This window comes from Macaca mulatta, chromosome 4 (assembly GCF_049350105.2).
Source record: "Macaca mulatta isolate MMU2019108-1 chromosome 4, T2T-MMU8v2.0, whole genome shotgun sequence".
Classification (NCBI taxonomy): Eukaryota; Metazoa; Chordata; class Mammalia; order Primates; family Cercopithecidae; genus Macaca; species Macaca mulatta.
In genome coordinates, this window is record NC_133409.1 from 121,746,198 (window position 1) to 121,771,504 (window position 25,307).

A 25,307-nucleotide genomic window follows, 5' to 3' on the forward strand; every position below is an offset into this window, starting at 1 on the left:
GTATACCCACAAGTCTAAAAACAGTTCATGAATGATGAGATATCACTATGCATCCACTGGAACAACTAAAATTAAAAAATAATGACAATGCCAATGCTGGCAGGGATATAGAGAAACTAGATCCCTCACACATTGTTGGTGAGAATATAAGATGGTATAGCCACTATAGAAAAAAGTATGGCAGTTTCTTATAAAACAAAACATACATTAACCATACAACCCTGCAATCACACTGCTGGACATTTATACCAAAAAAAAAAAAAAAAAAAAAAGAAAGAAAGAAAGAAAACTTATGTCCACATAAAATCACATGCACAAATGGTCTCAGCAGAGTTATTATAATAGCAAATCCTAAAAACTACACAAATGTCCTTCAATGGATGAATGGTTAAACAAATCTTATAGAATTATCGCATGGAATACTGCTCAGAAATAAAAAGACACAAACTATTGAATCAAGCATGTATTGAATCAGGATCTCAAGGGCATTATGCTGAGTGAAAAGAGCTGATAGATGATCCATATAGAGTATGCCAAGAGATAGTACTACTGGTCCATCATTTGCTCCCAGTCTATATTATGGGGTAGGGGTAGGATCTAAGAGAATTGGTTCTGAAAAAAGGGTTGTTTTTTGGGTTTTCTTGAAGAGCATTATTGGCATAGGAAGAGGGGTTAGGATGTACCCAAAAAATGAGTGGCAAAGGAATCAAAATGTACTCAAAGAAAGTAAAGGCTCTTGCCACAAGGAAAGCCTAAGATTTCCTTCCTGGGGTGTCAATTTCTGCTGAGCTGAGTTTGGCTGTGAAACAGGAGTGGAGCATGAGAGAACAAGATCTCAGAGTCAGACCTATGTCCCTGGAGTGACAGAAGACTTAAGACCAGTTCCTGACCCACATCCAAAGTAGCTTAAAGCCAAGAGGCCGGCTGTAGCTTTCCCTAATAGCAAGGCCAGAGGCATAGCAGCTGGGGAGCAGAGGTGCCATTCCACAGAAGGGCAAGAACCATGGCCAAGATAAGCAGGCATGAGTCACCTTAAAAGAACCTTGACCAGAAAGGTAAGTTGTCTCAAGAGGAAATGTGTTGGAGGCCTCCCACAAGGGCAAAAGTTGATTTGGATTCATAAAGGGTCTGGCAAGAAGCATCAGGCTTGTCAAGAACTGCAGGACAGATGTACAAGTGAAGAGTTAAAGAGATTTCAAAGATCCAAGAGTGTCTGCCATGACAGAAGATATTAGACAGCTGATAAAGAGCTACAAATAGCAGTAGACAAAAAAGACCCTTCTCTTGTCTTCTTAGCACTTATCCTCACTGTGATCTTGGAAAAGCCAAAACCAGCAGAATGGAAAGTGAAGAAGGAGGGTAAGGACCAGTACAAACAGCAAAACAAAAACATACAACTACCTGGACTACCCTAGTACAGCTTTCCAAATTTGTCAGAAGAGCTGTGGAGAAAGGATTGAAGCTTATAATTAGGTGAAATGTTGGCAGTTTGATTCAGATTGAATGGGGTCTCTTACTACCTGCAAATAGGAACATTTCACTGAAACCTGAAAATGACAAAAGATCTAACAAATTCACCCAAGTATCATCAAGGATAAGAATGGAAGATCTCACAGACATATCCAAAGGGGAATCACAGGGGAAAATCAAGCTACTTCCTGGGTGACTCCTATCAAGTTCAGCCTTTTCAATAAATTACGACAAATCCTTGAATCCTTTTCTTGATCTTTGATATTATGCCAGTCTGTGCTCTCCCTGAAGCAATCTTTCGCTCATATTAAAAACATCTTCCTTTGATATTCCGTATCATTTATCCTTAAGTGTTTTGAGAAGACATAATATCTTTACTCAAAATATTGTTTTAGAAATCTATGGATTTCATAAATCAGATGGTATTTCATTGCAATCCAAGTGTTTCTGCTTCACTAAACAGTCTATTCTATTTTCTTTTTTACTAGATGGTATTGGCCAGTTAATGCTGCAGTTGTTAAACAGGAGTAAATATAAATATTATTAATTTCTCTGAGGGATTCTATTTATAATAAAGACCATAAAAGTGGTGATCATGAGTGAAGTTTGTGTAATTTAGAAGTAACTTGAATTATTCGTTATTATTCCTCTCAGAAAACTAATTACTAACCCTTCTGAAACAGCCCCTTACACTGACCATCCCTGAAGCTATTGGCCAGAACTCAGTACATCAGTTATCCAAGAAGAGCAGTAGTGGCGTTTTCTTCTTAGTTAACCTATATGGATTTCTAAAGTCTCCCAAAGATGATTCACTGCCAGAAAAACTTGGTATGAGTCACTGAAAACCCTGGACCTTTCCCAAATTCTACCTCAAAATGAACAACAGAGGATATGTTGAGAAGCTAATTTAATGATGACAGATGCTACTTACTTAATCAGAGTCCTTTGAATCCTATTTGTGGCTTCCGTGAAGTCCTATTTGTGGCCTCTGTTTCTAGAGGCAGACCCATTCACACCCAAAAGGCATCAGAATTTTCAGTATTCAAGCTGTAAAAGCCTAATGCACATAACTCAACAATAAAAGTATCAACTATCTATGCATTGTTTCAAAACATACAATCCATTGTAAATAGTTCTTCACCTATCTCATCTTTAAAATAGATCCATCCCTTATCTAGGAACATGGGACATTGAAATTCTTGAACACATAGCTTTATTATAAGAATTTCAAAGCAGGTGAGAGAAATGGGAGGTGCCAACTTATATTCAGCTCTTCAAGCAAAGTGTTTTGGAAACAAAAGTCAGGATCTGTATTAGTCCATTTTCATGCTGCTGATAAAGACATACCTAAAACTGGAAGGAAAAAGAGGTTTAATGGACTTACAATTCCACGTGGCTGGAGAGGCCTCACACTCATGGCAGAAGGCAAGGAGCAAGTTACATCTTACATGGATGGTGGAAGGCAAAGAGAGCTTGTGCAGGGAAACTCCCATTGTAAAACCATCAGATCTCGTGAGACTTATTCACTATCAGAACAGCACAGGAAAGACCTGCCCCCAGGACTCAATCACCTCCCACTCGGTTCCTCCCATAACATGTGGAATTCAAGATGAGATTTGGGTAGGGACACAGCCAAGCCATATCAGGGTCTTAATTAACATCTGGAATATAGCATTTTAATCTAATTAGGACTACACTTGGTTACACACATTATCTTTCTGGAATTTTTGTGGTTCCAAAAGTGCTGAAAATTTTCATGTAATCTTAAGTGTTATAAATAAGAAAATCAATAGTTTCTGCCAGGCATGGTGGCTCACACCTGTAATCCCAGCACTTTGGGAGGCTGAGGCAGGTGGATTAAGAGGTCAGGAGTTCAAGACCAGCCTGGCTAACATGGCAAAACCCCGTCTCTACTAAAAATATAAAAATAAAAATAAATAGCTGGGTGTGGTGGCATGCACCTGTAATCCCAGCTACTCAGGAGGCTGAAGCAGGAGAATTGCTTGAACTCAAGGTGTAGAGGTTACAGTGAGCCAAGATCGCACTACTGCACTCCAGCCTGGACAACAGAGCAAGACTCCATCTCAGGGGCCGGGGGTGGGGGGAATAAGTTTACTTTCTAATTCATAAAGTAAAATAGTACCAAGGTCAATGTTGAATTTTCCTTGAAGTGGATGTTATGGTACATAATGCAGATCTGCACCCATCCCTTTCTAAATGGAGGTACTCACTTCCTCAACTATTGGAAATATTGCCAACAGAGAGTTCAAAGGTAAATCCCTCACCAGGACTGAAGAGAGCTGCCTTGTCCCAGGTTACACCACCTCACTAGTGACAGCTTGAATCCAATAACTGTTTAAAGAGAAGATGACAGGAAGAGAGGGGTGCCCCAAAGGCCTGGCCCTTTGCTTCAATTTGAAATGACTCTAAAGAGTTCCAGGGAGCTCCAGAGCTCCCTGTGAAATCAGCTGCCAACTTCTCCCTCTTGCTTTCTTCTCCCTCACACACATGTTGCTTCCAAGCACACTCTCCAATAAACCTCCCATACACTAAGTTCCATCCCAGAGTCTGCTTCTAGAAAAATAACCTGAGACAGAAGGACACAGGAATCAGCTTGAAGGGGCTCTAGCTGGCCAAATCAGGGAGAATTTTATAAACAAAACAATTATGATAATAACAGATTACAATCCATTGAATAAAAATAATGATACCATACTGATAGAAAGGAGGGGAGGAAGGAGAGAGGCAGGGAAAAATGAAAGAGGAAATGAAGGAGGATGAGAAAAAGAAAGATCTTCTATACATTTATTTATTAGCGGAATTCCAGCTAACAAACATAAAATGAATGTTGTAAGTAGATAATCAGTATGTAGCAACCATCTCAAAAAGGTACTTAATTCCTGGAGTCATTGATGAAAGTTAATGCTGCTAGTGGGTGGAGATTAGCTGAGGATCAGGATATTGATGTAATTTTTGAATACTTTTGCCTGACATAGAAATGAATTACAAGGGAAAATGGAGAATTTAAAGTGAAGAAACCTGGCAAATCCAAATATTGCTTCTATTTGTATATTTGATCATCTGTTTGATGATCAAGTTTAATATTAACCTTAGTGATATGGGTCTACATTATGTAGCTCTTGATGTGCACATGATTTCTACAAAGATTACATGGTTTGAATCGATCATGCAGACACACCAGATAGAGCTAAGTTGAGGGTCATTCTACAGGATGTAAAGCCTTTTAAAAACTGTCAAGAATATGGAAAAACAGTAAGAGGAACTGTTCCAGATTGAAGAAATATGAAGAGACACGACAACTAAACGTAACACATTCCTGAAGGGCATCCTGGACGAGAAAGGAAAAAGAATCCTTGTTGGAACAGTTGAAACGTGAATCATGCCTATGGATTGGATTGTTGGATTGTAGTGATATATCAATGTTGACTTCCTGATTTGGAGGTTTGAGTGCTAATTATATAGGAAAATATCCTTGTTTACAGGAAACATTGACTGGAATGGTTAGAAGTTGTAGGACACTGCATTTTAGCTTGTTTTTGTAGGTTGGGAAAAAGGTCTAATAATAAATAGGGTGTGTGTGTGTGTGTGTGTGTGTGTGTATGTGTGACAGAGACAGAGACATAGGAAGACAGAGATGGGAACTGAGAAAAAGAAAAACAAAGAAAAAGATGAGAAAATGCAATAAAATAGGAACAATTGGAGAGTCTCGGTGAAAGAGATAAAGGAGTTCTTTTTGTTATGACAACTTTTCTGTAAGTTCAAAATTGTTTCAAAGTGAGTTATTAAAAATTATATTTCCGTTATTACCTCTTATAAGCACCTTCAACACTCAAACCACCATTATTTCTATTGCACAAAATGATTTTTTAAAGCAACTCAAAAGTAAACTCAGACACAGCAAACGTGGTGCAGACTGAGAAACCAAACCAAAACAAGGCTCAAAGGTACAGTTTAAACTGAGCAATGTAAGGTGTGCTACCTGCTACTGATGCACAGGCAGAGTGAGCATGTTTTTCCTCTGAATCATAGCTGTGAGCAAGTCTGTAAATGTATACATAATACCAATTCTTTTGTATTTCTGAGACTTGTTTTATGGCTCAGTATTTAGGAAATATTTGTACACATTTTATGTGTTTTTGACAAGAATGTATATTGGGAAGGTCAAATGCTATGTCCTATATGTCCATGATATCAAACTTGCTGATTGTGTTGTTTAAATCTCCTAAATTCCTTACCAATCTCTGTTGCTTGATCTATTAGTTACTAAATTCCAGATCATACATCAGCCTACTAAACCACCACCTTGAACATTTTAAAAACATCTCAAACGTGTCCTACCTGAGCTCCCCATCTTCTCCAAAATATCTGACTTCTCCCACAGTCTTCCCTATTTCAGTTAATGACATTATCCGTCCAGTTTCTCAGGACAAAACCCCCATAGTTACCCTTGATTCTTCTCCTTCTTCTTTCTTACCTACATATGATCTTTCAATTTTTCAAAATATATTTGAAATATGACCACTTTTCACTACCTCTACTGCTACTTCTCTGATACAAGCCACCATCACCTCTTACCAGTATTATAGTAATAACCTCTTGATAGGGAGTGCCCTGTTCCCACATTTGCATTCATCACTCTGTTCTCAGTGCAGCAATCAAAACGATATTGTTTAACTTCCATCTGATGATGACACTCCTCTGCTCAAAGCTTTCCAGTGACTTCCCATCTCATTCTTATAAGACAGTCTCGATGGATATAATAGCCATGTGTAGAGAGACAATTTTCTATTGGCCTGTCATGTTTCTACACTTTTTTTTTTTTCAACTTTTTAGATTCAGGAGGTACACGTGCAGGTTTGTTACAAGAGTGTGCTGCATGATTCTAAGGTTTAAGGCACAACTGAACCAGTCACCCAGGTAGTGAGCATAGTACTCAATATAGTTTTTCAACCCTTACTCCCATCTGCCTCTCCCCGATTTTGTAGTCCCCAGTGTCAATTGTTCACATCTTTATGTCCATGTGTATCCAATGTTTAGCTCCCACTTATGAGAACACACAGTATTTGGTTTTCTGTTTCTGTGTTAATTCGCTTAGGATAATGGCCTCCATCTGCTGATTAAAGGTACTGGCTGTTTTTGTTATTGGTTATCAAGTGTGTTTGTGTAGAAAATATTCTTGGAAGACAGGAATAATGTCTTCCTTTGGAGTAATCAGACAGTTTGCTTACTGCCTTATAAGATGGAGATACTGTCTTCATTTGGAGCAAAAAGCAAGGATGCTCACTACCCATTACAAAAATATTTGGATCTCTAACCTCAGACTTCCTCCCCAAGCAACCCACTGCATATTTATAACATGGTCCGTGAGAGAACTGAGGTTCCTAGAATTGACTCAAAAATGCTGATACCTTGGCTACTGCTAATGCTGTAATAAACTGTCCTTTATCTCCGGAGTTTCACATCTCTTACTATCATCATTGAAAATGCTGCAAGCACATGGATACAGCTGGAGGCCATTATCCTAAGCAAATTAACACAGCAGCAGAAAACTAAATACCACCTGTTCTCATAAGTAGGCGCTAAACACTGAGTACAAATAGATATAAAGATGGGAACAATAGGCACTGGGGTCTACTAGAGGGGGTAGGGAGGGAGGGCGACAAGGACTGAAAAACTACCTATTGGGTACTATGCTCACTACTTGGGTGATGGGATCAATTGTACCCCAAACCTCAGCATCATGCACTTTACCCATGTAACAAACTTGCATATGTACCCCTGGACCTAAAATACAAGTTGAAATTAAAAAGGAAAGAAGTTGCAAGCTAATAAGTTAGATAGCCAGTAGGTAAAAGTCTCAGAACCTTCCCGGTCTTTGATAATGTGATCTGGCCCCCATAACCTCTCTGACCTTGTCTATTAAAACTCTCCCCTTCCTTAACATTCATCCAGTCACACTGCCCTCCTTCCTGTTCTTTAATCATGGTAGGAACCCTATCACCCTAGGGTTCAGTATTCCCTCTCTCCTCAAAGACCCACTTGGCTCAATTCTTTACCTCCTTGAGGTGTTTATTCAAAACCACCTTCCTCATAATGCTTTTCCTGCCCCCACATGCACACATGCCTTTCTCCTTTCCCTGTTTTTCTAAGATGTATCAACATATATTCACTATTTAAACATGTATCATATATTTAGTTTACCAACATATGTTTAGTTTACTATTTCCACCCACAAGGATGACAGCACAAAGAATTTTTGTTTGTTTTACTGTTATGTCCCAGACAGGCAGCCAAAATACTTTAATTCAACTTCTATGAACCTAGTGAACGTGTTGGCACAAACCTTTGCCTATGGTGAAATAGGGGGAGTTGCCAATGGTCACTAAATTTAGAAGATGGATAGCCAATCAGGAAATAATAATTTATGGTTTCAAAATACATGTGAAATATTTTCACCACAAAGTGATCATTTTTAGGAGTTGATGGACATAAAAGAAATAATTGGGCATAGCTCAATGACTAATCATTGGTATGTCCACCTCAATTTTTCTCTTGACTTTATTTTAACCTATAAAATAAACATTTAAGTCACATTAAGCATAGTCATTTTTCCTGTTCTAGTTTATCCTTGAAGTCTGCTAAGTAAAAATGTACCTTTTTGAAATGACATCTTGCACCAATATTTTGAATATGTATTATTATTAGAAAATGCAAATTGAATTTAAAAACATACAACAGACATAAACAAAAAAGTCACAGAAAAACACAAATGGCCAATACTCACATGAGAAACTCAACTTCACTTGTAATCAGCAAAATGCAAATTAAAATAAAATGGAATCATTATGATTGCTAAAAACTTAAAATTTTAATAATCTCGAGTGTGATTGAGGATATACATAAGGATATTCTGTCATCCTCTGCTGGTTGGAGTATAAATTAATGTGGACACTTTAGAGGGTAGTTTGGTGGCATCTATTAACTCTAAAAATGAACACAGACCATCACATTGCGATTCCATTTCTCAGGTTTGCACATGAGAAACTCTCTCTCATGTTTACAAGGAGATATAATCAAGTATGTTTATTTTATCAGTATTAGTAATAACAAAATATTTTTTTTTTTTTTTGAAACGGAGTCTTGCTCTGTCACCAGGCTGGAGTGCAGTGGCGCAGCAATCTCAACTCACTGCAACCTCTGCCTCCTGAGTTCAAGTGATCCTCCTGTCTCAGCCTCCCGAGTAGCTGGGGCTACAAGTGCGCACCACCATGCCCAACTAATTTTTTGTATTTTTAGTAGAGACAGCGTTTCATCATGTTGGCCAAGTTGGTCTCAATCTCTTGACCTCGTGATCCACCCACCTTGCCCTCCCAAAGTGCTGAGATTACAGGCGTGAGCCACCATGCCCCAGACGGTAACAAAATAATTTTAAGCAACTCAAAACATGGCAACATGGCAGTGGTTAAGTAAACTGTGGTATAGTTAATCTAAGATAATCAAACTATGACAAATCCAGTAGTAAAAGCCAGTGCATCTGAAGTTTAAAGAACAGGAGGAAAGTGTACAGACAGCATCATCATATTTTCATGTAGGTTGTTCATTGAACATCTCCAGGCAACACTATCCACATAAATTACAATGTGATGACTTCCCCTTGGGGTTATGCAGTGCATCATATGCACAATGGTGCATGAAGGTGGGATAATGTTGGGAATTTAACAGGAGGCCAAATCATGCAAAGCTTCAGAGGTTATGATAAAGAATCTGCATTTTATTCTAAGTAAAATCGCTGAAGGGCTTAAAGAAGGCAATTAATTGATGTTTTCAAAAGGTTTCTCTGGCAGATATATAAAATGGATGTGAAGAGATAAAGACAAAAAGTAAAAGATCAATGAGGAGTATATTGCAATGATCTAATCAAGAGTTGATACTGACGTCAACTTGGATGGTGGCAGTGGTAATGGAAAGATGGGGCAAATAAGAAATATATCATGCAGCTATAATCTATTAATGCATTATATTGGGAAAAGTAAAGGGAATTTTGGAAAGAGCACAATCAAATTGATTAACAAGTTTCTATATGGGGCTTTGAATGGGTGGTGGGACCATTTGCTGATCTGAGGAAGGCTGAGGGAAGAGTATCTTTCAGCAGTACAACTTCAAACATGTTAAGTTCGATATAACTGAGATGGCCAAAACAAATAATAAGAGAGATGACTATATAAAACTGAAGCTAAGAGAAGAGGTTTAGAGAGACGTAAATTTTGAAGGAGTTATCGTATGTACAGGTATTTCTTAAAGTCACGGAATTAGATGAGAGGTCACTAATGGAAAGAAAAGAAGAGAGACAGGCTACGGAAAGCCCTGAGGAATTATAAAATGTGTAAGACAGGGGCTTATGAAGCTAGAGAGATAGGGTGGGAAACCAGGAGTAATGGAATACAACTGAAAATAGCCTACTTACCCTTCAATGAGGGAACTGCTCAGGAAATCATCGTATATCCATTTTGTAAAATATTATGCCACAAAATAAAATCAACTGATCTTTGACAAAAGAGGTAGAAGAAAATGTGGAAAGCATAATCTTTTTGACAAATGATGCTAGAAGAAATGGACATCCACATGCAAAAAGAAAAAAAAGAATCTAAACACAGACATGACATCTTTCACAAAATTTAACTCAAAATGGATCTAAGAACTAAATGTAAAATAAAAAAACTATAAAACTCCTAGAAGAAAATATAAGAGAAAATCTAGATGACTTTGAGTTTGATGATGAGTTTCTAGATACCAACCAAAGGCAGAATGCATGAAAGAAAAAAATGATAAATTAGATTTCATTAAAATTAAAAAACTAATCTGCCAAAGACACTTGAAATAGAGTGGGAATACAAGCCACAGAGTGGCAGAAAATATTTGCAAAATATATATCTGATAGAGAACTGTTATCCAAAGTAAATGAAGAATTTGTAAAATTCCACACAAAAATTAACTCAATTTTGAAAATGGGCAAAATATCTAAACTTAAACCTCACCAAAGAAGATACCCAGATGGCAAATAAGCTTATGAAGATGCTCAACATCGTATGTCATTAGGAAATTACAACTTATAATAATTGGATAACACTAGATACTTTTTAGAATAGCTAAAACCCAAACACTTATCACCCAAAGCCGGCAAGGATATGGACTCTCATTACTGGTAATGCAAAATTGTACAACAATTTTGGAAGACAATTGGGCAGTTTCTTACAAAACTAAAAATACTCTTACCATATGCTCAAACAATTGTGTTCCTTGGTATTTGTCCAAAGGAGCTTAAAATTTGTATTCATACTATATGATTCCAACTATATGATATTCTGGAAAAGGCAAAACTATGAAGTCAGTAAAAAAACATCAATGATTGCCAGGGTGGAGGGAGGGTCAAAAAGGCAAGCAAAGAGGATTTTTAAGGCAATAAAATGATGTATGATTTTATGTATGATACTGTAATGGTAAATAAATTTCACAATGCATTTGTCAAAAACCATAGAATGTACATCAAGAGTGAATCCTATGTAAATGATGAACTTATGTGATAATGATGTGTCAGTACAGATTCATCCATTGAACAAATGTACTCTAGTGGGCGATACTGACGGTGGAGAAGGCTGCGCATGTGTTGAGGCAAGGGGTATATGGGAACCCTAATACTTGCCACTCAGTTTTGCTGTGAACCTAAAGTGGCTCTAAAAAAATAAAGTGTATTTTTACAAATACCTTCCATGTATTTAAAAGAAGTGATAGGCAAAATACGCTAATATCAGTTTCACAAAGATAGATGGAAAAAAAGCAATTACTTATGCATAGTTTACATAAAATGTGGTTTTATTTAAAATAAATCAAGTATTAGATATACGCATATGTTAATTGTATGTGTATTTTTTTTAAGTCTGGCTACATGTACAATAAACTTAACAGTAATTCCTGGGGTTAGGAGAGGAGAAAGAACAATGAAATTTCACTTAAAAAATGTTACACACTTTTATATTGTTTGTCTTATAATAAACATGTATTAATTTAAAAATATTTACAAAACAGTTTCAAAAGGACACGCACATTTTAAATCACCCTTGTGTTCTTAAAATTTTTAACCAGGTTTTATGAAAATGTGGTCCCAGGAATCTCTCTGTCAGAAACACCAGGAGGGTTTATTAAAAATGGGGGTGCCCTCTGAATCCCATCCCAGCTTTTTTTTTAAAGACAGGGTCTAACTCTGTCGCCCAAGCTGGAGTACAGTGGTGCCATCTCAGCTCACTGCAACCTCCACCCACCTCCCAAGTTCAATTGATCCTTCCACTTCAGCCTCCCCAGCAGCTGGGACCACAGGCATTCGCCACCATGCCCAGCTAACTTTTTTTTGGAGTGATGGGGTTTCGCCATGTTGCTCAGGCTGGTCTCAAACTCCTGAGCTCAAGCGATCCTCTAGCCTCAGCCTCCCAAAGTGCTGGGATTACAGGAGTGAACCATTGCGCCAGGCCCCCATCCTGGCTTTAATAAATCAGGCCCTCTAGGAATGAGGTATAGCACTTTGCATTCTTGGCAACACCATGAGGTGATTCTAACCTCTACCCTTCTGAATCGCAGTAAGTCGAAATGAATGAGTACAGTTAAAAAAAAAAAAAAAAAAAACAGCAAAAGCCAACACTTCTTGGATAAACACCTACCAATTATTCAATCTAAAGTAAAAAGAGCTGTTAGCATATGCCTGGTCCAAAGAGCAGGGAGAAAACTAAATAACTGGATTAATGGCTAAGCAATGTCCTGAACCAGGCCGCACTCTAAGAAGCACCGTAACATTTTAAGAAAAGAAGGCATATAGATTCCATAGGGATAAAAACTGGCCAAATGTGCAGAACTTTCCGTCTCCCTCTCATAATTCCCATTGGGTCAGTTATACACAGAAGCAAAAAAATATATATCAATATGTTATGCCTTAAAATATACTTGACTTGATTATACTCTATATTCGAATCAGAAATATAGAGGCTGAAGAATAACTTATATAGTGTTGTTCTCTATCTTCCAACATTTGAACTATCTTTCTGAAAGCATTATAAATGTAAGACATTTCCAAGAATTTCAGCTATGCATCTGATCCCTCTATATAATACAATCTAGAGCAGAAGATTTGTGTCACATAGTATCAGTCAAAAAAGGCATAGTTACCAGAAGCAAGAGAAGACTTTTCAGTAAGTGGCTTCGTTACAAAAGCCTAAAGTTAGTGGAATCAGAACAGACTCACAAATTTACCAAGGTTCGACGTACTCATCTACAAGCAACTCTTGGGCAATAAATCCTTAAATTACAAAATTACATAAGCAGTTTATTGTATTTATGAGCAATGTTTTTTTAATCCAGCAGATAACTCACAGAGTTCTCTTTCTCTCCTCCCCCCAGCTTTATCCATAAGTGATCCATCTTTCAGAAGCAGTGAGTTATCCTGGATGTCTTTTGCTTCCTTTCATGTTCGAAAAAAGACACATATTCAATTGCAGTTTCAGCCTCTCGCTGCAGATGGTATCCTATTTTATGCTGCACAACACTTAAAAGCCCAATCAGGTAAGATTGGCAGGCTGTTTGTTTGCAGAATGAAAAAAGAAAAACACCCTAATGAATTCCTAATAGTCTATTAAATAATGTATGATAGTGTTTGTGTCACCTAGTCTTTAAATATGTAAACATTTGATGCTTTTATGTTCTATTGTCACTGCAAGTGTATGCGTATGAATTTAGAGGTCCTAAATATTCTAATAAAATAGCAACAGATTTGTTGGAATTAAAGTTTGCAAAATCTAAATATAGTATATGCTCAACTTTAAAACAACACCTCAAAAAAGACATTAAAGCCATGCATGATAGTACTGTGTCAAAGGAGACAAAATATGCATATAAAAGATTTTTTAAAAGGAAGGCATGGCTGATATATTTCATGTAGATTCAACCACATTTATAGCTCCAAAAATTCTCTTTAAGTTGTTCTGTCATCCAAGTAGTAAACCCAGGATTTATGTTCTAAAATGCTTATAAAAACATACTGGAATTTTAAAAGGTACTTATTTATCATAAAATATAAAATAAAGTATCCAATTAGTGTTTTAAAAAATAATTTTTTAGGTTTTACTATTTTACCCGATTTCCATTTTCATACGTTTCTCCAAAATTCTGACAGACATTTGCACACATAGTTACATCTCCATTGCTAAGTATTTTTAAAATCTTACATCTGACTTTCTTTGATTTTGCTTCTCAGAAAATGAGAAACAATTTTGGTATAGAGAAATAATTACAATTGCTTATTTTGTTTCACATCATTAACAAAAATGGTGCTCTAATATCATAATCTAAGTAGTTCTTATAGAAGTGTCTTGACTGGCTTCTAAATGATAAGAATATCAGGGAATTCGACCAAAGTGGTTCCATCTCAGTGCATTTCTGAAATACCCTGAAAATAATTTCAAAGAGAAAAAGTACAATTGAGCTATAAAATACAGCTCAGAAGAAATTTGTTCTCCTGAGATTTGATATTTGGTTTTAAATTCATGATTAAATCTCCCTGTGAAAATGTCAAATAGGAGAACCACACACAGAGAGAAATTTTCTATTTATAAATCAAGAGACATTAAAAGACAATCAAGTTCAGTTATATTGCTAATAAAACTCAAAATTAACATAAGTGGGACCTATGTAAAAGGGCAGAAAATCAAGGTATATTCAGGATTGTGACTGGCTGGGAATACTGTACTATAGTTTTATAATCAGTACAACAGATACATATTTGTGTTTATGTATATGAAATATAAAGCTCATACACACTAATATACATAGGAGGGCAAAAGCACATCTTCTTACATCTGTTATTCAATGCATGTAGTTCAAAACAATCAAGAGTTTCCTTTTTATGCCATCAGACACTACTTACAGAGATTCATTAGTTTCACACAATTGATGCTGCATTTGACACTTATATAAGAAAATCATGAAAATTTTTAAATATTAAAAATATAAGTTCTGCATGCTTAAACCTAGATTAACCAAAAACAATCATCAGATGAAAGGCATAAACTTATCTTTTAGTAATCAAGTGATGTAACAAGTTTATTTGAAGCCTCTCATTTAAGGTTGCAGAAAATACAGCTGACAGTTCTGTACTTTGTACCTTCTCTAAGAGCTGTGCCTGATGTAAACATTAACCAAATCTTCATAGTTGATCCTCTAAGAGGACCTATTAGTAAAAACTAACCAAACACTTAAACAAAGTTAAAATCCAAAAATTTAAATATAAGAAGCCAATGTGGTTTTCACATATTGAAAACCAAATTCTAAATTAACATGGTTTCTGTATCTCTTTAGAGGTTAATAATTTGAGTACTCTCAAGTAGTGTAAAATTAAAAAAAAAATAACTTGAACATTATACTAGATGATTTTAGATCTCTGCTTTTTGAAAGATATTTTAAAGAAATAAGACTCTGGTCCCTTTTCGTCTATTTCTGCTAAAAATTTAACACCTTTAAAAGATTTTTGACATATAAAAATTAATATTTTGTTAAGCACAAATTAATCAAAGCCTGAATTCGTCTGACAGTTATAATCCTCCCAATGTGTATAAAAAGGCCTAGTCATTGCAATGTGAAGTTAAAACATATTCAAATAATTAAGCTATATTTTAAATGTTTAAATTACCATTGCTTTCCTTTTCTAGAGAAAAGAACGTATATGCAATTCCCCTGATAACGCTGATTCTGTAGTCTCTTCACAAATATTAGGTCCTATAAGATTTCTCTGATCTATAATAAAGCACAGTGGGATAGCAGATAATGAGGTAGAAACAATAGCAGAACAAAGGTGGGAGGAGACTCAGTCATGGTTGAGTGGGCATTAAATAGCCAAAGTGAATTCATTTATGATCTTTATCCTATTTGAGCTGCTTCTTGTAAGAATTGTTCATTACATGTTCTTACTCTAATGCCAATCCGAGGCCGGGTGCAGTGGCTTATGCCTGTAATCCCACCACTTTGGGAGGCTGAGGTGGGCAGATCACCTGAAGTCAGGAGGTCAAGACCAGCCTGGCCAACATGGTAAAACCTCGTCTCTACCCAAAATACAAAAATTAGCCAGCGTGATGGCCAGCGCCTGTAGTCCCAGCTACTCGGGAGACTGAGGGAGCCTGGGAGGTGGAGGTTGCAGTGAACCGAGATCGCACCATTGCACCCCAACTTGGGGGACAGAGCAGGACTCTGTCTCAAAATAAAAATAATGCCAATCTGTACTTATGACCCGTAACTAGAGAATCATATCCTAATGCAATGAAATTTAAAAGTCTAAGATTTTTTAAGCTAATACAGCTTTTAGCTTCCAGAGCCACAGAAGGAAAACTTTTTGTCAGTTTTTCATAAGAACATACTAGCTGAGTTAAAATAACCCTTTCTTCACAGAAGCTATCCTTGCTCTTTCTTCTGGTTGGCAACATGACCAGTGATAGTATAGATCACAGCTTCAGCTTTCCTAATCATTTCTTAGATATTTTTTATTCTAATGTACCTCTTCACTATGAAATTGTTTACTACAGGAACACTCTACAACACAAAGAGCAAGAAAAGCTTCCTCCATAATCTTTCGAAAGATAACTGGTTTGTGTTCACTTGCAGGCCATAAAGTATATTTAGGTTGCTGTAAATTTTTTGAACTTAATATCAATTATGTTTACTTGTTCTAGTTTTTTGTGGTATAACCCATTGTATATTTTTCTTTCCTAATCTGAAAGTTTATAATGCTGCTTCTCTTTCCTTATAGTTAAAAATGCTGTACATGTTAGAAAGTATGCAAATAAACTGAGTTTCTTCCTTTGTTATGAATTTTTTAAAACAATTTTCATGTCATTATAGGAAAAAAGTTTTTGCTTTCAAGCTAAAACCATTATTTGAGAAATGTCCTGAGTCATCTCAACCCACAACCCTACAAACGTATTTCTTCATTCAATAATTATTTAGCATCTATTTATGTGCCAGATACCATTTTGGGTGCTGTGAATAAACTGTTGGACCAAACCTAACACAGACCCTGTTCTCATAAAGCTTACAACCTAGTGGATAAAGCAGCTGTTAATCAAATAATCATATATGTAATGACATAGTATACTCACTAAAAATTCCCTATGAGGAAAATAAAGCAAGAGAACCATAGTTTGATAGGTGAAGAACTATAGAGCTGCCAAGTATTCCAACCACTCTAGAATGGCTTGGTATAGACCACAATGGAGAGAGAAGGAAAGAACACCATTTGCAGGAGGGAGGCATGGAAATATGGCACTCTGGAGGAAGAAGTAGTGTAGCATAATGCTGAATATCCCTGTATGAGAAAAGAGAAAGGTTGGGAAATTTCAGAGGGAGAAGAAAATGTTTCATGGAGCCTTCTGCATGGTTCATTATTAATAAGTCATTTTGATATCCTCTTGAAGCAATCTTAACATTGAAGAACATTCTTTTTCCAAGCTTGTAGAATTGCCTTTAATTTTCTTCTGAATGCCTCATTGCAACTTCAGATGCTGGATGGTATTTGTTCCAATTTCTTCACACAACTACATAATTATGAAATGATATATATTGTAATGGAAGGAAACCTAGTGATATTAAAGCACTGACAGAAAAAAAAAAAAAATGCCTGACCAACTCTGGGAAATCAAAGAAAATTTCTCTGAGGAAGTTGACACTTGATCTGAAACCTGAAGGATGGGTAGGAGTTATCTAGTTGAGGTGGAATGGGGCGGAGGAGTGTTCCTAGAAAACAGGCAAATGAAATCCTTGACAAGGTCAATGTTGTTGGAGTAAAGAGAATGTAAGGATGGGGAAAGAGAACATTCCAGGTAAGGTTGGAGAGAGAGGAAAGGAGCCAGGAATGTGCAGAGAATTTATAGGTACCTAACCTGAAAATAGTGAACGCCATTAAACGGTATCATAAGGATCAGGCTTTCATTTGAAGAAAAACCTCACTTTAATTTACTACCACAATACATTCATTCAATGAAAACTGTCCACAACTACAGAAAAATTATGTAGTCAATTGCTGAACAAAATGAAAGAATACAGGATATATGCATTTTGTTCTGTGAGTGGAAGTAAAACTAACACAATTGTGCTCAAGAGCTGTTACTTTTTTCCCCATAACCAAAACTCACCCAACTTGGCAAGAAAGAGCAAAAGTTTTCAATGGAAACTTTTACTGTTGCTAATCAAACTTACTGTTTGCTTTCTTGCAGGTGATTTTTTATGTATCTCTTTAGTAAATGGTTCCGTTCAACTTCGCTACAACCTTGGTGACAGAACTATCATTCTAGAAACTCTCCAAAAAGTAACTATAAACGGAAGTACTTGGCACATAATAAAAGCAGGAAGAGTTGGTGCAGAAGGTTACCTGGATCTAGATGGAATAAATGTAACAGAAAAAGCCTCCACTAAAATGAGTTCTCTGGACACAAATACAGACTTCTATATTGGAGGAGTATCTTCTTTAAATCTTGTAAATCCCATGGCAATAGAAAATGAACCTGTAGGTTTTCACGGCTGTATCCGACAAGTTATCATAAATAATCAAGAATTACAACTAACTGAATTCGGAGCAAAAGGTGGTTCAAATGTAGGTGACTGTGATGGGACAGCCTGTGGGTACAATACATGCAGAAACGGAGGTGAATGTACAGTAAATGGCACAACTTTTTCTTGCAGATGTTTGCCAGATTGGGCTGGAAATATATGTAACCAGTCTGCGTACTGTTTGAATAATCTTTGCCTCCACCAGTCTTTATGTATACCTGATCAATCATTTTCTTACAGTTGCCTGTGTACTTTGGGTTGGGTGGGAAGGTATTGTGAAAACAAAACTTCATTTACAACTGCAAAATTCATGGGCAATTCTTACATTAAATACATTGATCCAAATTACAGAATGAGAAACCTCCAGTTCACTACTATATCTTTAAATTTCAGTACCACTAAAACAGAAGGTCTAATTATATGGATGGGAATAGCTCAAAATGAAGAAAATGATTTTCTAGCAATTGGTCTCCATAATCAGACCTTGAAAATAGCAGTTAACTTAGGAGAAAGAATCTCTGTGCCTATGAGCTATAACAATGGCACATTCTGTTGTAATAAATGGCACCATGTAATTGTAATTCAAAATCAGACTCTTATCAAGGCCTACGTAAATAACAGTCTAATTCTTTCCGAGGATATTGATCCACATAAAAACTTTGTTGCTCTAAACTATGAAGGCATTTGTTATCTAGGGGGTTTTGAATATGGTCGAAAGGTAAATATCGTTACTCAAGAGATTTTTAAAACCAATTTTGTTGGCAAAATTAAAGATGTTGTATTTTTTCAGGATCCAAAAAAAATTGAACTAATTAAATTAGAAGGATACAATGTTTATGATGGAGATGAACAAAATGAAGTTACATAAGTTAACACTAGAGATTTTAGTACACACTATACATAAATGCAGTTATTTTGATAGTTATTTCTTTGGTACATTGCTCACGGGGAATCAACTGTTTACTATTACCTGAAATAGTCTAAATGCTAACATATCTTTTTGGTAGGATTGTAAAATGTCACTGAAGGTTCTGATTGTTTTTCCTACATCTAATTTATCTGTATATATTTTGACTCATGTTTTAACTCCATTAGTTCATTCAGTGCTTATTCACGGAATGTGCTTATTCACTTTGCTTATTCACTTTTTACCTATCCCTAATGCTTAAATTTTAAAATGAATGTGTAAACACAATTTTAAAAATCAATGTGTAAACTGAACTTTAAAATGTTGGGAATGAATTAGGGATAGGTACAAATAGGAAAAAGTCAAGTTATTAATCAAAGGAAAAATAAAATTTATACAAAGCAATGTAACCATATTGTATTACATGGCTTAGCTACAACTATTTGTATGATTCAACGATGTAAAACTTGAACATAGATTTAAACCAAAAATTATTGCATGAATGTAGAAAGAGACGGTGAGAGGAAAGGAGAACAGGCTGGTAAGAGCTAAATCCTTATCTTTTATAGTGAGACATTAATAGATATTACAGTATGTGCAACTTAAAAAATAGCATATGCATATCACAAACATGAAGGCAAATATCCTAAATATCTAAAAGAATTAAAAATGGTTGCCTCTGGAGAGAAGAGTAGTGCAGAGGCCTGTTGCTTTTTATTTATAAACCTTGTGGAACTATTTGGCTTTTTAAAACTATGTACTCATATTAACTGATCAAATTAAAAAATTAACCTTAATTTGTGTTTAACTGCTTTCAAGTCTACAGATCTCAAAATTGGGCATAAAATAGGTTCTAAACAATGCCACGGGAAATTACTGTCCTAACAATTTAGTACTGTTGATAGCATAACTTGAAAGTATTATTTTTCTCAAAACAGTTATTGATACAATTGTGAACAGAATTTTCACTTCCCACTCCCAGTCCACCACTGCAGATTGGAAAGCAGTTATTGCTGTTGTTACCTGACATTTTCTGAGTTTGGTATCTGTGACAATTTTGCCACTTGACAACCAGCAACATATGACTGACTTGGTGAACTACCAGGTAGAATAGGTCATCTGGAGGAAAAACATCTTAATAATAAACAGCATGTAATGTTCAAAAAGAAAAGTATGTAATTAATCATCAAGTAATTCGAGAAAAGAATTTACAAAAAGAGCTGATGAATACACATTTAACTTCTGTGCAGATTCCAATCTATACAAAGTAACTAGGCGTAATTTATCATTCAAAAAATATTACAGATTTTTGTCTTATTTTAGCCACTCCATTCATTCCAATCAAAAGGCTACAGACATTCCTAAAAGGACCTAGGACCAGAGTTAAGAATGTCTACACCATTTGACAGGGCACAAATGTTTCCAAACATACAGTTCATATTAACACTAGGAAGTGTGAGGGTAGAATATAAGGTAGAATTGCAGAATGTTTACACATTGATTCAAAGGTTTGTTTTTTAACAGAAACCACTCAAGACAACTCCATCAAATTTTGCTGAAAAACTGTTACCTAAACTGGTATTGGTCCATATTACTGCATTTAACTTTGGAGATACTTACACCATAAGGATAAATGCTCTAAAGAAACTCCTTTTGGCAGCTAGTAATCAAATCTAACCTTTCAGAAAATGCACGTCACGTATAAAAAGAAGGCTGTTTTATAAAAGCTTACAAAATCTTCAAAGAAACTGCCTGAATCACACTCCCATCATATTAGGTCACTTGTTCTCTCATAATAAAGTATGCCTTTTCTTTAAAATAGCACTTCCCAAAGTATGGTCCAAGAACCCCTGAGATATTTTCAAGGAATCCGGAGTCCTCCCTTTCCCAAAAACGAATGAACATATTAACAGATTTTCTTCATATATTTCAAATAAAACGACATACTACAAAACACTGAATGCAGAGCACGTAAGAGAATCCAGCCCTAAGTTAGAAATTGGAAATATGCAAAAATGAAGACAATGACACTCTTCTTACTAGTTTGGAAGCTAACATTTATATAAATGTTGTATTAACAGATGAGATTATCATTAATAAATATTTTTAATGTTTATCATTTGACTTTCTTAGTATGCTAATGATATAAACCATATAAACAAAAGCTTTGGCATTTTCCATTTCTAAGAGTGTAAGGGGTCTTGAAACCAAAAGTTTGAGAATTGCTGCCTTAAAGCTTTTCACAGTTGCAATTTTACGTTCAGATTTTATAACTTGTCTTCTACCTGTAATCTCCACAAAATTGGAACTTTCCCATTTTGCTCATCATTGAATTCCAAATGCAGAAAATTGTGCTTGCAGAATAGGCACACAATATTTAGGAACTGAAAACTGCTGCCTATTCTCCCATAAATCAAAATGACTTGAAAAATATATTTTTCACCTTAAAACCCTGCAAACTTCATGTAACAAATTAACACTATTCCTGCTTCCAATTTTGCTACCCTGGTGATGATGGTGTTGATGATTTCCTATGTGAAATGCTTTTCCAGTATGAAATAAAAATGACTGCTACAGAAAGACTTTTAAGATAATTTTACTATAAATGTCACGAGGTTTCTCAAAAGTGTTGAATGTAAACGGAACATTTTTATAAAATAAGATGCAGTAATATTTACCTTTTCAGTCTCCTTTTAAAGAATAAGTTCCTGAAAAAAAAAAATTACTTTGAGGACAAAATTATCTTAAAATAAGTATTTTTAAAAGACAGCTTGGGCTAACATATACATATATATATACACACATGGACATGCACACAATTACATAGAAAAAGTATTTTGGGGGTATTTGGAGTTATATTGGATTCATTGTCCTTTAGTGCTTAGGCTATTTTCCTCAATGACTCTGCTCTGCATCTATCTGTAAGATGAAACTTGACAGGGTGAACTCAAGCTTTCAAAGGACTTCTAGCTACTGATCTAATATTTGTTTTCAACTCAACTACTTTCTTGTTCTACGTATTAACTACTATAATTCTTTGTGAAACAGAAATCAAAGAATTAAGGTGTTTGGCACCTTTTTAAAAGCAGTAACCAATTTTATTTGCAATTTGCTTTAAGAGACAGAAATAAACCTGATTATGTATACAGTTCTTTGTAGTCATTAGTAAGTTGTAGCCTGACCAGTGTTAGAGGGATCTGAGAAGATGAGCACAGTACAACTAGTATATCCAAATATTAAAATACTGATTTACTAAGATCTGGTTCACTATCAAGCTCTCATAATGCATTTCAGTGGTTCATAAACTTTAAAAAATCCTTAGCAAACTATCACAAGAACAGAAAACCAAACACCGCATGTTCTCACTCATAGGTGGGAACTGAACAATGAGATCACTTGGACTCAGGAAGGGGAACATCACACACCGGGGCCTATCATGGGGAGGGGGGAGGGGGGAGGGATTGCATTGGGAGTTTATACCTGATGTAAATGACGAGTTGATGGGTGCAGCACAGCAACATGGCACAAGTATACATATGTAACAAACCTGCACGTTATGCACATGTACCCTACAACTTAAAGTATAATAATAATAAATAAATTAAAAAAAAAAAAAAACACAGCTACTATTAAAAACTTAGGAACAACAAAGTTACCTGTTAAGGGGTAGTTTTAACACACACGTTAACATGGAGGGGCTTCTCACTCCAATTTCTTCTCTACTGCTGGTGTTATTGTTCTTACATTTTTAACATGTATTTACTATAGCCTTAACTATTCTATAAAGATTTAAGATTAATTCACCCACAATAAGCTACAATTAGTGAGTCAAGGGCTGTGGAAGATGATGGCCCCCCAAAAGATGTCTACACCCCAATCCTTGGAATACCTGTAAATATATTAGGTTACATGATAATAGGGAATTAAGGTCACAGATGGAATATAAGTTGCTAATCAGCTGACTTTAAAATAGGAAGATTACCCTGGATTATCTGGTTGGGGTCAACAATGTAACCACAAGGGTCCTTTGTAGAAGAGGTAATCAGAAGGGAAGGTCAGAGATAGTAGAGAAAGACTGGGTCCCATATTGCTGTCTTTAAATATGGAGAAAGGGATCATGAGCCAAGGAACTTGGGTGCCCTCTAGAAGATAGAAACCAAGGCCAAAATAAAAAAAGGGAATCTCCCCGAAAGCCTCCAGAAAATGAATGCATCTTGCTGACACCTTGATCTTACCCAGTGAGATCTGCATAGACTTCTGATCCACAGAACCGTAAGATCATAAATTTGTGTGGTTTTAAGCCACTACACTTGTAGTGATTCATCACAGCAGCAACAGAAAACAGGAATAGAGAATTAGGATTTGTGATTAAATTTTGCAAATCTGTACAAAATAACTTACAGGTTTTTGGTTATGTCTTCTGGCTCACGCTGAAGAGTTGGGTTGCTCATTGAAGGGTTTCTGACAGTTCGGTGGAATGCAAAGCAAGAGGGCTATGAAAGGTATATATGATCCAGGCTTTTGCTTCTTTTCCTCATTCTCAATTCTCAGAGCACAATTGCTAAGCACATGGACTGTAGAGAAAAGGACAACTGAGCTAGGATCCCTGCTCTGACAACAGCAGGATAACCTGGCCAAGTTTCCCAACTTCTCTAAGTTCCAGATTCCTCAGCTCTAAGCCTTCACCTTTGAGTTGACCAATGTTTATACTAAGTGCTCAAAACCAGGGATGCCTTACAGAGGGCTCATGGAGGCTTTCTGATTGCCACAAGATCACATGGGGTGAACTTTACAGGTACTGAGATGCCCTGGTACTTTTACCTAATAGAGGTATGCATTCACTGTCTTAAGACGACTCTTAAGTTTAAGTGTACAACTTTTTTTAAGGAGCAGGTTTTTCTTGAAACAGGAGAAACTGAAAGATGAAATTCATGTAATTCACTAGTTTGTATAAGGCTAGTTGTACCTGGGACTGAGAATGGCTTTGGATCTACTACTCGTTGAAAACTCTTATTTTCCTTTTTTTTCCTCAAAAGGAAAACCTCAAATAGTTAATATGACCATACTTTTCCTACTCTCCACACAATGTTTCAGTCAATCAGCGGTTACAAGATCTGCCTCTAACCCCAAGAGATGCTCATCCCTAATAGGAGGCTATATGGGCCTTGCTATTTTAAAAACATGTATCAAGATTCAATCAGATCTGATTAAAGAATTTGATATGTAGAAGAAACTATTAGCTAAGAGGTGATCAAAAACTGACCTAAAAGCTTGTTTTCATTCATTAACCCATTATTTTTTACTTTCATCTTGCAAAAGAAATCTGGAGTCTGATAATCCCTCAACCAGTAAAGGTAGATGTACTGATGACATATACATTTGAAATTGAAAAACTAATGTTTTTGTTTTTAATGTGTAAAACCCTGACAGCAATTTCTTTGTACTGGTGCAAATTAAGACTTAAGATTTTGTTTTGTTTGGGAATTTGTTTTCTAACAAGTTAATTTCCAAAAGAAAAGTGGACCAAAGTTAAACGGGCTTTATTTAAACACAAGTCCTCTGTTTTAGAACTTTATGACGACAAATTTCAGAGGATAAAGTAGGGAAAAAAGTACTGCAAGTCATTGCAAATTAGATAGAATGTTTGGTTCCGAATTTTCTCCCTTGTCTCCAGCAAAAATAACAAGGATAATTCTGTTTCAAAACCAATTTTTAACTCTAATCTTTAAGTTCTTTAGGAAAACAATCAATCTTGATTTTGTGGAATTATTTATATTTTTCTTCATTAATACAGGTAAGTAAATATACTGAGTTCTTTGTTTTTTGGGAGGTTTTTTTTTTTTTTTTTTGTCAGCATCATTTGATAGCTCTTGCTTTAAATTACAGCCATCAAAACCATGTGTTTTAGGGTTTAAATAAATTTAGATTTGAATTAATAGTTTTCATATGTTTTTTTTTCAAGTAAAACTAGTATACGAAACTGTACAGTTACTTTACAAATTAGGCTAAATCACATTTTATAAAAAGATTCAAAACATATTTCTCTTCAAGTTCTGTGGTCTTTAATTTTAATGATGAGTGAGTCAGAGTACCAAACTGTGATGGTGTAAAGTTTTCAGAAACTTACCTAAAAGGGGGCTATACCTGCACAGTGTTTCACAAGTAGTTCTAAATTCTAGCCTCTTTAGAACTACACAATTCATCTCAGCCTATAATTTAAGATTTTAAAAAATTGTTTTTCCCCTCATCTAATGCCTGACATAGATAGCTATGTCTA

General features: G+C 35.7%; 1 protein-coding gene across 2 annotated transcripts in view; it reads left to right on the forward strand.

Annotated features, from left to right (window-relative positions):
- The window catches only part of EYS (EGF-like photoreceptor maintenance factor), a 1,786,799-nt gene extending 1,761,508 nt beyond the window's left edge, over positions 1 to 25,291 (forward strand). The window contains exons 39-41 of one of the 2 annotated variants that reach the window (XM_078001263.1): positions 1,297 to 1,359; positions 12,934 to 13,095; positions 17,790 to 25,291. In XM_078001263.1, coding sequence (XP_077857389.1) covers positions 1,297 to 1,359; positions 12,934 to 13,095; positions 17,790 to 18,991 — 1,427 coding nt within the window. In that variant the 3' untranslated portion in view covers positions 18,992 to 25,291. The remainder of the gene's footprint in view (positions 1 to 1,296; positions 1,360 to 12,933; positions 13,096 to 17,789) is intronic. The other variant, XM_078001264.1, reaches the window with a different exon arrangement.
- The last annotated feature ends 16 nt before the right edge of the window (positions 25,292 to 25,307 follow it).